The sequence below is a fragment of the Taurulus bubalis genome, assembly GCF_910589615.1.
Source record: "Taurulus bubalis genome assembly, chromosome: 8".
NCBI lineage: Eukaryota > Metazoa > Chordata > Actinopteri > Perciformes > Cottidae > Taurulus > Taurulus bubalis.
Window position 1 is genome coordinate 23,896,505 of NC_136596.1, and position 14,922 is coordinate 23,911,426.

The window sequence follows — 14,922 nt, forward strand, 5'->3', positions numbered from 1 at the left end:
TACTGTGGAGCTGTGAGCAAAAATACCGAGAAGATTGTGAGCAAATAAATGGTTTTAAAATAGTTTCATTATTAGAAAAAGAAAGTTTTCTTGTGTCTAACTAAGACTAAGAAAAAGTGTTGTGTTCTTAGTGCGTTAGCTTTCTTTTCTTTGTGACATTCAGAACAAAGTCTTTTTGGGAGATTTTTTTTTGAGTTAAAAAATAATATTTTTGTGTTGCGGGCGCTGCGGTGGTTCGTTGCTCTACAGAGACGTTTCGGATCCTCGGCTCTTCCAGTAGAATGAATCGTCGTCGTCGTCGTCGGGGTCGTCGTCGGGGTCGTCGTCGGGGTCCATGTCGATTCTGATCTGAGGCACAGACTTCAGCGGACTCATCTCGGGGCTGGAACACAAGACGGGTTGCTGTTAGGACACGAGCTGGGAGGAACAGCGGGACATTTATTACATCTCTTGGCGAGAGTCCACACCAAGAAATATAACTCTGAATATATATACATATATGGGTTTTCAAACTTTTTAACTCTCATGGACGGCCATCCACGCCACCACAACAACAACACTGGCGAACGACATCGGATAATTTTTGATGAACGCTGCGAGGTAAAGTAGTTTTATGTGCAACATTCATAAAGCACTTGATTTTTGTAAATTATTCTTTATTATAAGAATATGAATAATAAGACAAACTGCTGAGAAGTCACCACGGAGGCAATTTCAATAAGTAAACTTTATTGCTGGTAGAAAATGTGTTCAAAGACTATTTTTACTAGAACAAATACACCTTTGTATTCCTGAGGTTTTACGTGAGAAGAAGATCAATGCTCTCATGTCTTTACGCTAAAAGTACATTTCCCAAAACTATTTTAATATTGAAGGATCATTTTGGTTTATTACAGCGTCAAAATGTCAATTGTTGTTATACTTTTGCCTCAGAAATGAAGTTTACTGAAAAAAATGAAAGAAATAAGCGATGACTTTAGTGATAGAAAAGACAAAAAAAAGAACAAAAATCACACTTTACATGAACATAAGTGTGTCTTTTTATTTGAGAGGTAATTAATAAAAGAAAAAATTGTCCAACTTGTTGACCATTTTTGACTGTTCAACTGGAAATGTGAAATATTATCTTAATTAGACTAATTAAACTTCAGACACATTAATACGAGATTAAATAGTCTTCTGCCTCTCTGTACTCACAAAAGGAATCCTTTATATTATTTATGCAGAAGCATTATTGCTGCAGGACAGTTGCTGTCACATCCTCCAAATGCTGTGATTAATGTGCCGCGACTGTGAAGCAAAAGGTTTAGATCTACAAACATTTCTTCCACAGTGCCGCTCGTATAAATTTGTCTCTTCGATTGGGTCGAGCGTTTGGATCATAACATAAACTAAGCTTTTTGTATTAATTCCGGTTTGCATCATATATATATATATATAGACTGTGGTTTGATGGATCCTGAGGTCATCTGAGCTCAAAGCAATTTGGCTTCAGCCTGAGTGAGGACGGGATTACAGGACGACTGACGGACATGAGCACAGACCAGCGAAAGGTCGGAGGTCCTTAAAGTAGCAGGAGATCAAACTCAGAATGAGCTTCATCTGAAGAGTTGGTTAGAGTCGTCTGCCACAAGAGCTCGGTCGTCGAGTCCTCTTTACAAATAGATGTCATTTTGTATTTGTTTTATACGCTTTAAAACTTGATATATATAAAAAGTGATTCTGTCAGTAGAACATGTTTTTAGTCACCCTCCATGTGAAGAAAAGCCAGCTGTCCGTGTGAACTCTACAGCTGTGGACCAATTAGGGAAAACCAATCTTGTTGTGTTGCGATCACGGCTGCTTTTTTCCACACATTGTTCCAAAAAAAATATCCACTAATCCTCTTTCGTCAGCGATCGTAGAGCAGATGAGGTAACGCAGCCCCAGGAGAGTGGAGCCTGCTCATCACTAAACGACGGGGGGCCCGATGGAGGAACATAATCTCTTCTCGAGCATCGTAATCATATCTCTCAATGTTGTTCTGCCTCTATAAGAGCGATTGTCTCCTCTAAAGCTCGTAGCGGTGAAGCACAATGTGTGTTTTTCACGCAGCATAACGGTGACGAGGTCACCGACAAAAAGACTCTTTTCAGACCATCATTACTTCTGTAAACGGGCCTGTTCAGTTTGTCTGAAGGAAATCCAAATCTTAAATCTTAAATCTGAAGCACCAGATGACGAGTCTCAAAACAAGTTTCAAGATTAAGTTGAAGTCAAATATTACATTTGTATGTTGCAGGTACTCAGAAATTGCAATTTTAACATCACAGAATATTTCAACGCACACATTTTGTAACTCAATTACTTTTAGGTATTCAGCAGGTTACAAACTTCTCATCTGACGGTATTGAAACAAGATAAAACTCAAAGAGTTTTAAGCTGTGGTGTAATTCAAATATATATTTGCAGTAATTACAAACTGGTCATCTGCGGTGACATTCCCAGGTAAAAGTGCTGAATGTACAAATTCTGCATGTATTCTATGAACACAATTCTGAAAAACATGAAGCTCGTGTATCAACAAAACGACTCCAGGCCGCTAAACTCGAGGCACATTGTCTCCACTCAAGAAGAAATTCCTAATCAACCAGGACTTCTTGTCGAGTATTTAATAATCAACACGGGAGTGGACAACTATGCTTTCTTCATGCAAATATATGTATATCTATTATTGGATATCAATTAACAAAACAAAACAATGACAAAAACTGTCGAGAAAGCTGACTTTGTAGCGCTGTGCCGAACGCCATTTTTTTGTGAATGTCTGACGTCATATTTTATGACGTCATCACCCAAAGAAATGGGAAAAATAACTTGAATTCATGTTTATCGCGGTTATAGAAATATACCGGATGGTGCCGCTAGATTGCTGCTACACAATACTGAATATTAAACTTTTAATTAATGGTGTTCATCCATAACTTCTGCATGCGTAAAATAAGCAACTGTTGGCTCAGTCAGCTGCCCCCTAGTGGACAAAAAAAAAACAGTTCCTGAAGCTTAATAAAGGCCGGCAGTAGTACTGTGTCATCGAAGGATGAATTAAAAAAAGAAATCAGCGGCAGTTTAATTTTTTTTTTTTGCCCTTTCTGTCCCATTTAATTCGTCCGGTTACGTCGGCGTCCCACTCGCCCTCATCTCACCTGGACAAGCAGTTGTCTTGGTAGTAGCGAAGCTGCTCAGCACGATGTGTGTCGTTCAAGGAATGATGGGGACTTCTCTCCTGTGGAAGAAGAAAACAGACAAACGGCCGTTAGTGTGCTAGTGAAGTCAAGCTGGAACAAGCGTTACATGTACCGGACCAACTAAACCCGACAGCAGCTTCGGTCCGGCAAGCGAGAAGTTAAAAAGGGGAAAAGACGAATAAAATCATAGCATCACAAACCCAAGAGAAAAAAAAAGTTTCAAGAGGAGAGGAAAAGGTAAGAATAAAAGAGACAGGGCTGGAGCGAAGGAGAAAGACAAAGAAGGAACGTTAATATCATGCAGTTAGTGAAAGGCCAACACCGACTCTAAGTCACAGAAGACGACTTCAGAGACGAGGAATGAGGAAGCAGAGCAGGAGTCAGTCAGGACCGAGCGGAGGGCGTATTTCCTCCTGCAGCGAGGGTGGAGTCTACTCACTGTCGGAGGCCTTATCACCTAAGAAAGGCTCCTGCTCCATCATGTCCATGGGGATTTTAATGCTGGGGACTCTCTCATTGTAAGGATAGTCAGACTGTTGGGAGAGAGGAAACACACACACACACATCCTGAGACGGGAGCTCAGGGCGCGTCGGTGAGTTTGCATCAACACACACATTCGTGCTGCTAAACCTGCGCTCCCTATTGATTTTGTTGTTTTTCCTTCAGGACAATACAAACGAGCGATTGCTAAACAGCTGACGGCGATGCAACTTGATTCATACTTTCCTGGTTTGCAAAGATAAAAAGAGGCAGGAAAAATAAATACTTCAAAGACGACACGGGGCAGGTCACACATGGCCTGCTGGTGGGGTCTGAAACACCATGGCCACTGCCGGATGTGGCAGAGAAACAACAGAACTGTGAAATATTATGTAATGAACACTTTGTTCACACCAAAAGAAACTACAGGAGGAAAGTATAAGTCATAGGTTGTTGCTATATTATTAAATACATTTTAAATGGAACCGTATGCATTAGTGTGGTGCATTGCCCCCAAAAGAGTGCCGGTTATATCACACTCAATACCATCTAGTCTCATTTTAAAGAAGACTTTGAAAATGTAAATGAGTTGTCATGGGATAAAACCAACGACCTTGGTTGATCTTCACGACTCCAGACTTCCTGGTCTAACGATGGCAAAGCCATCAGCGCTGAATTAGTGTTGAAATAGAATCGTAAGTCAAATCAAATCATGGAATCGGACAGTGGCGCGGCACTGGGAGATTTCTGGCGCAGTTGGACCATCAGATATGTGATGAACCTTTCTGCCTGTCTGTAAGAATCAAAGGTCAAGAGCTTAAATCTAATTTAACCCCCTGATTGTCAAGCCTGTAACCTCTGGCATTTTACAAATGCATCACTCACTGGGTCTGAAATCATCCGATCCATCTGGATTCCAGCTAGAAGGTATTAAATGAATGCATGTCCATGAGTGAATTAAAGAAACGGACCCGATCGAAGCTGACCTGAGAAATGCTGGGAACCAAACAGTGAACCCATTTCCCAATATAGTTTTTATCCGGCACAACTTGGGTCCGTGGTTGAGCGTTACCACATAAACAAAACAAGTTGGACCCATGAAGACCTCCAGCTTCTGCGTGTAATCCCTTAAAACTCAAACTCTAAAAACACGGATCATCCGATTGGCTTATAATCACCGTAAAGACATCTGAATATTACATCAAATATAAAACACACTCGTACAACAGCGGTCTTGCCCCCTATCTGTCAGTCCAAAAAACAAGAAACATCAGTCAAATTGAACTTTGAGACAAAACAGTGAACTAAATCCGCTGGATGTTTATCTTTTACACCGAGGAGACATAAATAAAAATCACTGAAAGTTCGAAAGCGACTCTTGCACTTGATATCTATAACATCTCTACGATTTCCCCGAGAGGGGAAGACATCCTGTAGACCTGGATCTTGATCAGCCAGAGTGGGTAAACACTCAAGTGGGACATGAAGGAGGACGTAACGGGGAGCCGGGAGGAGATCGTTGGTGACAGACTTGGGAAAGGGCCATCATGTAAAACACGAGAAGAACAGGGTCCAACGCTTTGAAGCCGTAAAAGTCAAAACCCTTACGTCTTCAGCGTCGCTGTCTATGCTGCTTCGCTTTTTCTTCTTCTGCTTCTCGTCCTCTTTCTTCTTCTTGTCCTTCTCTGGGATGACGTCGTCCAGGAAGCCGAGCTCATGCTGCGAGAACATGTAGTCCATCGCCTTCCTGACGGCCACCAGAGCGAGGATCTAAAAGCAGAGCAGGATCATTTTTATTTGAAATGAATAAATCAGTGTGGTTCATGACAGCTGTTGTGGTGAGCCTGAGAGCGCCATCTAGTGGGCCAAGGAGGAACTGCCAAATGAACTTTCTGATGAGGAGGCGTCGCTTATTATCTTTTCCATTTCTCAGACTAAACTATTCAAAAAACAGTGCTCATAGAAATTACTACATACTGGTCACTTTTCAGTAGCATCATGATAATTAAATATACATACATAAAATCAGCATTTAACCATTTTTCTCAGTAAATATATTTCAAAAGGTGCTATTGACATGAAATGTTCACCAGATGGCTTTTGAAAGAAGTATTGAATACATTTCAGTAAGCATCTTCAATACTTTTTCCCTATGTCATTCCATTTAATTACACATAACTTGATTTCTGAACTTATTTTTCTGTATGTATGGAATACTCAAGTTCATGTCAATAGCACCTTTAGAAATGTATTTCCTGAGCAAAATGGTGATGTGTTCAATACTTATTTTACCCGCTATATATATATATATATATATACATATATATACACATATATATATACATGCTCATTTGTAGCCTACAAATAGAAGTCGTTCAAATACTAATATTGGCCGAATAGTACTACATGTCTCTCACCATGACAGGGAATACAATGGCGGCCACGGTGGACTTGAGGATCCAGAGCAGGGCCAAGCAGAGGATCTGGATGAAGGTGAAGAGGTGGACCTTCCTGAGGGGGACGTGTCGCAGGTAAACCAGGTCGGGCTGGTGCTTCGCTGGCATCAGGAGCAGCTTGAGACGATCCATGAACTGCAGACAGGTGAGAGGTACAAGTACGCGTGAGCATGAATACATCAGAGGGAGCTGATGTATTGGCTGGCCTTCCTTTGCTCTAAACGCCAATAAAATAAAATATGTACAATTTACCTGCACTCCATTGAGAGAGGCGACCCCCATGTATAGGAAGACTCCATACAGCACAGGCATCGGGATGAACTTGGTCAAACAGAGAGGAAAGCAGGTTATTTTAGTTCAAGTACAAGATGCTTCAGGTTATCATAATAATTAGTTAAACTACAACGGTATGATAAAGTGGAATGAAAGGGCTTGTTGCTTGACCTTAATGAGGTTACTATGTATCAGCTAAAATATTTGGTATAATAACAACATGAATGTTGTTAAAATGTCTATCAAACCTTTTGCCATCTAGGTTTTTTTTTTATTTCTGCAGTTTTACAAGAAACAATGATTTTCTCCTCAATGACAAAAAACCACTCAGGACTTTTCCAAATAACATTTTTACATTAAGAGTCAAAAAAACACAGTCAGTTAATCAATGCTCGGATCTTGTGACCTCTGACCTCAACACACATGGACTGATGTATGAATGTATGAATGAATGAATATATACTTTATTAATCCCCAAGGGGAAATTTTGTGTCGAGTAGCAGCAATTTACACAGAAAACAAGATAAGATGAAAGATATATAAGATATATGCAATAATAATACTAATAAAGATAACAATAACAATAAAATAGCTGAATGAAAGAAAGAAGAACAGAGTGTTAATTTAGGAATTAAATTTAATTAACTTCAACAGTAGAAGTGCAAGAGTGCAAGTATGTATGTGCATATTAAGTGTGTGAGGTGTAAATGAAAATAACAACAACAACAACAAACAAAAGGAGAGTGCAAAAATGCAAATAATGTATGTAATATGATATGTTAAGTGTGAAGTGTAGATAACCATAAACATGTACAGCGTTTAATCCATAGAGGATCTGGCAAGCGGTGACTGTAAAGTCGTATTGTAGCGCCCAACTGGAGAGTTTAGTGTTACAGAATTGATACTGATACAGAATTAAACGTTCATGTATCTCTCTTTTCTCAGACAGTTAGAAAAGTGAATTTCATAACCACAGTCATTTTGAAAAGATGAAAAAGATTAAACTTGAGTCACTCGGTGACGAACAACACGAGACAATCTGCTTAATTACCTTTAGAATGGGAGACATAAATACAGAAAGTCCCGTCAGGAGGAACACAATGACACCGGTGACCCTCTGCTCTCTACAAAAAGAGAAACAAATAGTTAGACACAAGATCAAAACTCAAATGTCTGCTTGGTTTAATGTCCCTTTTTGGACATGTTTTAAAGAAAAAGTCAAAGAACAGCCTGAACAAATGTTGTTGATTTCTTCATTTCCCAAATCTCATTCACTTTAGCCAAAACACAAAAGCGACCCCATCATTTGTCAGGGGTTCAAATTGTGGAGACGTTTCGAGAGTTTGTTAGTTCAGCTCACAGCTGACACATCGGGAGGCTCTGGAGGACGCCGCCGAACAAACTACAAACGAAAACAAACTTTAAAGACGGGAAGTGTCTGAACCGTCTATTAATGAAAACAACAACATGACGTTTGCAACACAGAGTCACTAATGGGCAGCAGAGATACAAACTCAAACTTTGAATTTCATAATTTCTCTTTTAAACGCTCAAATTGAAAGATATTATAATTTTTTCCCCCACTACGTCCTCTAAAACAACAGTCCCCAACCACCGGGTACCGGTCCGTGGCTCCTTTGGAACCGGCCGCACAGAAAGAATGAATGAAAAAATATTTGATTTATTACCACGGACTGAAAGACGCTTTATTTTGAAAAATGACTGGATACATCCGTCTGTGCGTCTGAGCCCCTTGACACACAACAAGACACACGTCTCGGTCACGTGATACATTACCCCAAAAAGGTAGCAAAGATTTGTACAAAACAACCGTCTTTGGATAGGGGAAAAGGCCAAATGGGGAGACACAAGAAGAAGAAGAGCCGACGACTTCCAAGAAAAAGAAAGCTGCATTTAAAAGACAATATCAGGAAACTTAAAAAACGGGTTTAACGCGCCCGCTCTGCATAATATGGTGATAACTCAGTGTTCTCGTGAGTTGTATTTTTTATGTACTTTATATTTGTTTTCATGCCGGTCGTATCATTTTATTTCGTCATATTTATCCCCCACACCTTGAAGGCCGGTCCGTGAAAATGTTTTCCGTCACCAAACCAGTCCGTGGTGAAAAAAAGGTTGAGCTGCTCTAAAATAAAGTTAAAACAAGATTAAGTTAATATGCCTTTTAAATTAGTCGAGCTTTTAAACACGAGAGAATGTAAATATCAGTATTGTACTATTCAGGATTAACAATCCAACAGTAACCGGCTGTGTAAATGATTTTAGAGCTCAAAGTCAGCTGATTACAGTTCAGCTCATGATCTCTAACAAGGGTTATTTCATGTTTTTGGCACACAGCGTATGTTGGTGTGTTTGTTAAGAGGAAGTCTCAAACTACATTTTTGCTGAAATTTGGTGCTTCGACTTCTGAATTGTGTTTTTGTGAAATATTTATTTTTGCTTGTTTGAAAGCTAATCTTTCCGTTGTAGACCACATTTCTTCCTACAAAGACAGTCCACCATGTTCAACACGTTACTCTCAGTCTTCGTGTAATTTGGTGTATTCAACATTGGGACGAGTCACCGAGGTTATTATTAGTGTTAAAAAAGATATGCTATCCACACAGCTTTTCCAAGCGCTTCTGTAAAGTTGTGTGACCTACAGATGGTGCTACAGCGGCACGGTGGATTTAAATGACTATGAATTTGACTCCTTTGTCTCTTGCAGGATTATTAACATTATTAACGTTATCTTTTAATATCCATCATAGCTTTTAATATCCATCATAGCTCCAGGCTTTTGTAAACTACACATTCTATCTGTGTTTGAGGTCAATAGGATGCTAATTTGTAATTTGGCCTCAATCTATCTGGAAATATCAGAGAAGAGATTAGAGAATGTACTCGGCTTCAGATTCCCCTTGTTGAAACCAGCCTCAGTCAAATGCATAATGGACACAGAAAGAGTGCTGCAGGAATGTTTTGCACGTCCCCTTTTGGTTTGAAATATGCTCAGTGGTGAACACAAGCTTAAGACATTTTAAAGTTTTGTTCTACAATATAGAATCAGTAAATATTCCTCTCGTGAATGTTGAAGGTTTTATTTGTGTCAAAAGAGAACACTGGTCCTCCTCCAACGTGAAGTCATGTGACCGCGGTTTGTATCCTAATGTTAGATTTTTTTTTTACTTCTGCCGTTTGTATTTATGCTTCGGAAAGTGTTCATTTGTGCAGATTATCCTGCTGGACAAAAAATAAGTATCATCAACGTTTGTTCGCCACAGCCTGTTCTCTGCAATTATCCAAAATCCAATGGAAGCATTTTTCTTTGTTGAGGGAACATGTGCGATGATAACTTCCTGTTGGCCTCCAAAAATATGTACGTTATCCTGCAGCACTCTGTGTTGGAACAAAGTTTAACAGCTCCCCGTCAGTGTTTAAAAACTTTAAAAAGGTTTCATATTACTTTCTTATCTGTGTGAGACTTTTTTCACCAACAGGATCAGTGTATGAATGGTTGAAACAAGTGCGTAGTTTAAAGAATAGTCCATTTACCAATAATTTGTTTTTCAGTTGATCTTATTTTATTGGGTTGTTTTATCCCAAACTGGGGGAGATCAGTGACGAACCTTTTGGGCTTTTGATATCGTTTCGTTAATATTGTTTTTCCTTCTGCGCTGAACAATCAAATGAAAACAAACACTCAAAGTGTGCACTCTGGAATACGTTAAACAAGTCTCACCTCACACCCAGGAACTTCGGCTGCTCTCCAGGAGCCGACGTTTCGGTTTCCATCTTCAGACTGTCGATGTGCGCGATGGAGATGACGGTGGCGGCGACGTACCACGGCAGACCCATGAAGGAGCAGATAATGAGCAGAATGGCCACCCAGAACAGATCCAGATGGTAACCTGCCCCTTTCTGGTACAGACAACAAACACAAGGTCAAAGGTCATGTGTGTGTGTGCTCAGACGTTAGACCGTATGTAGAGCATGGCTGCAGACACGGGGAAACTCAAACAGCTCTTTCATGGTTGGGTCATATTGTACGCCGTTTAAGACGCCGTTAACTTTAAAGAGACCGAAATCAAAGAAATCATTGCTCAGCTTCGGCGAAAAACACTTCAAGTGGTCGCTTTTTTTGAGCCGACCCGTGTTCAGTCACTGCCGTGAAACATCTCTCACCCCCACGAGAAGAATGACAACGATATTTAACGACAGTGTGAAGGTAGCCGGTGTCCTGTACACACTACAGTATGTTGTGGGAAACTCATGAAAACCCCTACTTCACATGAATCAAGTCAGACAAACAGAAAGAAAAATACTTTTTCACGGCAAATTAACTTGTTTTTCGTTGCCGTTATTGAATTTCTTATTTACACACACATATGCTGCAACCAAAATCTTGCCATCTGAATTCTGAGAACTAGTCCCAACTCTCCGCCGCCTCAACCCTGTACAGTAAATCCACCATGTGTGTTAAGCGCTCCAAACGTTTTGCAGGGGGAGGTTTCATCTCTACCTTCAGCATGTGCTCCTTCCTGTTGACAATCACAGCAGTAATCTGTTGGTCCATGAAGACCAGGATGGTGACCAGCAGGGCGGGGAGGGCCGATGCCAGGTAAACCCACCAAGGGTTTCCTCCGAACGGGGGCACAAACCAGCCCCGTTTAGGACTCGTTGGCTGTGGAGGAGGAGGAGGAGGAGGAGGAAGATAAAGTGCCATTTGTGCTCAACATGCAGAGAGAAATTTGCAGCTGATTATTTTACAAACCCATTACCGTAAAAGTCGGGTACAAGCCGCTACAACCTTCGGTTAGTGTCCACGTTAGCTCCCCGCAGTAGCCAGCTAGCGCTGCTGCTAGCTCTCCGCTAGCTCCCCGACAACCACCGAAGGTAGCGGGACCAGCCCCGGCTCGACACCAGACTCGGGCAGAGGGGATGCAGGCAGTAGCAGCAGCAGCGGGGAGCTAGCTAGTAGTTGCAAGTAGCAGCGCTAGCTAGCTAGCGTTGATACTAGCTTGCTAAAGCGGGGACACCCATCGGACGTACATTCCATTAATCAGAGGTGTCAAGTAACGAAGTACAAATACTTCGCTACCTTACTTGAGTAGAAATTTTGGGTATCTATACTTTACTGGAGTATTTATTTTTCAGACGACTTTTTACTTTTACGCCTTACATTTTCACGCAAATATCTGTACTTTCTACTCCCTACATTTTAAAAATAGCCTCATTTCATTTTGGTTTGTTTTCACTCCGGCTTGTCATCGTTAAAAAACACACACAAAAAATTCTCCGCCCCGTTGCCCACAGATACGTGCGCGCGCACACAGGTGAGCACTGAGCACACACACCAGCGGACAGAGAGCGTCGAAAAATATGTCGCGTGAAAAGTAGACCGCTATATCTGCGTTTTAAACGCTCCCAGGGTGAAGATGCAACAGCAGCTCTCCTGTGAGGAGCAACCGGAGTTCTCCTCGCACTGGAGCGGCTCTCTGAACCCGGAGCAGCTCTCTGAACCCGGAGCAGCTCTCTGAACCCGGAGCGGCTCTCTGAACCCGGAGCAGCTCTCCTGCTCCAGGTGAAACGAGCCAAAGTGCTCGTGTCTTCTACCCAACAAAGAGCTGCTGTCTTCACATATTACAAAAGTACAAAGTACACGGATATAAAACTAAGTCATTAATAAATACATGGACAAATGCCTGTACTTTCGGGTAAATGGTTACGGTACGCCGTTAACAGGTTACGCTTGCGCATGCGCGATTTGACACGACGCCGTGAGCTCCGTGAGCTCGTCTTTTCTTGCTGCTGCGTTTCTCAAAATAAAAAAACAGATCTAAGCTCAATATTGAGCATGAATTGAGAGAGGCCGTATCAAATCTACAACCCCGTTTATAACATATGTGTCGAGGAAAGCAGGTCACTGCAGCCACTAATACTGATACAACCTGATGCCCACATCTGCATTCTGTTTTAAAATTAAAAGCTTATTGTTTTCCACAATGAGCTATTTAGTAGTAACTAAATATGAGTAATTTTTTGCACAGATAGAACTTACACAAAACATTGTCTGATGGGGCAATCTGATTTACTTGAAAGTGATTGCAATTTTCTTTATTCTGTTATTTATAAAAGCACAGATGTGTCACACAATTATGTTATTTACAGAAAAAGTTTTGAGAACCACAGCTTTAAGTGTTTGTGTCGGAGTCGCCGCCTATTTTGCACTATTACAATACTTATAGGCAACTAGTTATCATGTCTTCCGCTCCATGAAACGCATGTTAATGCTCAGTAGTACACATATGGTACTTTATTGTAGTTGCATTGTAATAAAATGTGATCATTTTCAATGGGCATATATGCAGCTGAAACGGGTAGCCTAGTGCATCCCACATTTTTCAACATAACATTTTAAAACATTATAGTCATTATGGCCTTTATAAAAATTATTGTTTTGGGGGAGGTGAGGTAAGACCCTGAGACACGGCTTAAGAGTTTGTCCTTAATGGAAAAAAAAAACATTCCCCTTACATTACTTTTATACTTTTAAGTAGTTTTTAAACCAGTACTTACACTTTTACTTGAGTAAAAAGCTTGAGTTGATACTTCAACTTTTACAGAAGTATTTTTAAACCCTAGTATCTATACTTCTATTTGAGTAAGGGATGTGAATACTTTTGACACCTCTGCCATTAATATGGCAGAATATATTTCCGACATGCAGACGGGAGGACAAGTGTCTACTGTAATCTGGTTGGGTTTCATGATGCAACGCACCAAAACTAAGTGCGCTTGAATCGTGCATCGGCATCAGCGTTGAGGGGCTCACCTTGAATTCACTTGGCACGATGAGTTTCGGAGTGTCGACGCCGACGAGCATGTCGACTCCGACGAAGATGAGGATTGCCAGGATGATGGCAAAGTCACTGATGAGTTTCCTCACCTGGGTGGAAGTTAACACAGATATTTGAGTTGTTCCTCACAACCTGCAGGGCACATGATTCATCCCCTCTGACGGAAGACCTGTTGGATTTGAATTAGCTCGGTGCGGTCGACTCACAGTGGTGGGGAAAAACGGGCTGGTCTTGAACTTCTTCAGACACATGGAGCAGGTGTACGTGCCGAAGAACAGGATCAAGGACATGAGGGCGATGTCGGGGACAAACTCGCAGGCCTTCCCCACCAGCTCTCCGTTGTACTTTAAGCACTCTGTCTTGGAGAGCGACGACCACGTGGCGTTCATGGGCTGCACAGAGGGAACGAAGAGCATCGAGGTTAGAAAGAAATGCAAAAGGAGCGCCCCGCCACCGCTGTGACCTAAACCGAGGCTGAGAAGACAAGACGGATCACTTTTAGAGTAAACAGAGATAATAAAAAAATTATAATAAACTGACTAAGTGTCACAATAACTTTAAATTGAAAACAATGTGCTAATCAGACCGTTTTATTTTCCTTCCAACATTGTTCAACAAACACTTCAGTTTTCTCATTATCTTGCCACCTGTGGTTGGTATGTGATTTGAGCCCAAAGTCCTTCAGTTTGAAACAAACAGTACACTTCATTATATAGCAGCTATGGTGCAAGTACTGTCCTTAAGTACAAGTACCTCAAAACTACTTTTTGTTCTAGTATCTTTGCTGATTCATATTGTTAGTTAATTCTGCGGATGATGAGGACTTTTATTGTAACAGAATATTCTAATGTTAGGATGCTACATAAGTAAAAGATCGTTGTATTTCCTCTACCACTGATGACATATCAATAAGAATATTTGTGCATCCAGGACAAATACCAATAGAAAAGTGTAAAAGATTATGGAAATAATGTAAATATATCTTCTTTTTTCCCCTCAGAAGAGAGCGATAAAAACGTGAAAGACTTACCAGATCAGTGCTGTTCCAGAACCAGACTGAAGTACCGTCCAAAGCATCGTCAATGACGTCTGAACTGTTCTCTGCAACAAAGAAACATATTTTTAACACTGTATTTTTCATCCTCAATAATAGATTAAAACCATGCAATAACAGCTTTATACTTTATACTGCTCTGCATACACATGAAAAACAACCATTGCCATCCATTGTTGAATGGATGACAATTGAATCTGGACGTCTGAATCTCGGCTCTGTGTCGACACACTTGGCTGAACTCTACTTGCTGTTAAGCTCAGCTGCATTCAGGGTCAGCTTGGAGTTGAATGATGATGTGGTAAATGTAGCATGCATGTTTCTATCCCAACGTAAGTGTCGTCATCACGGTGCCATGCTCACACTTCACACGTTAGCTGATCTCAGTGCCGTCAATGTATGTGGAAAATGTCACGGCACACATCACCCCTCACTCCCTCGTTTCCAGACGTTTCTGCATAAAATGCCTCCAAAGGGAATTTACAGTAAAAAGATATTTCCCTCTTGAGCTAAATGACCAACCGCCATGACATAATTGCATCCCCCAGCAACGCTAGAGTATATAAATTCA

At 40.9% G+C, this 14,922-nt stretch overlaps 1 protein-coding gene across 1 annotated transcript in view; it reads right to left on the reverse strand.

The window, feature by feature from the left end:
* Positions 1-243: 243 nt before the first annotated feature.
* The window catches only part of slc4a4a (solute carrier family 4 member 4a), a gene marked incomplete at its 3' end in the record, with an annotated part of 49,704 nt that continues 35,025 nt past the window's right edge, over positions 244-14,922 (reverse strand). Inside the window, exons 14-24 of the mRNA XM_079221619.1 lie at positions 14,328-14,398; positions 13,504-13,689; positions 13,273-13,386; positions 10,960-11,121; positions 10,180-10,358; positions 7,489-7,561; positions 6,417-6,485; positions 6,126-6,299; positions 5,317-5,478; positions 3,186-3,265; positions 244-382 (exon numbers count right to left, since the gene is read on the reverse strand). Of these exons, the coding sequence (XP_079077745.1) occupies positions 244-382; positions 3,186-3,265; positions 5,317-5,478; positions 6,126-6,299; positions 6,417-6,485; positions 7,489-7,561; positions 10,180-10,358; positions 10,960-11,121; positions 13,273-13,386; positions 13,504-13,689; positions 14,328-14,398 (1,409 nt within the window). The remainder of the gene's footprint in view (positions 383-3,185; positions 3,266-5,316; positions 5,479-6,125; positions 6,300-6,416; positions 6,486-7,488; positions 7,562-10,179; positions 10,359-10,959; positions 11,122-13,272; positions 13,387-13,503; positions 13,690-14,327; positions 14,399-14,922) is intronic.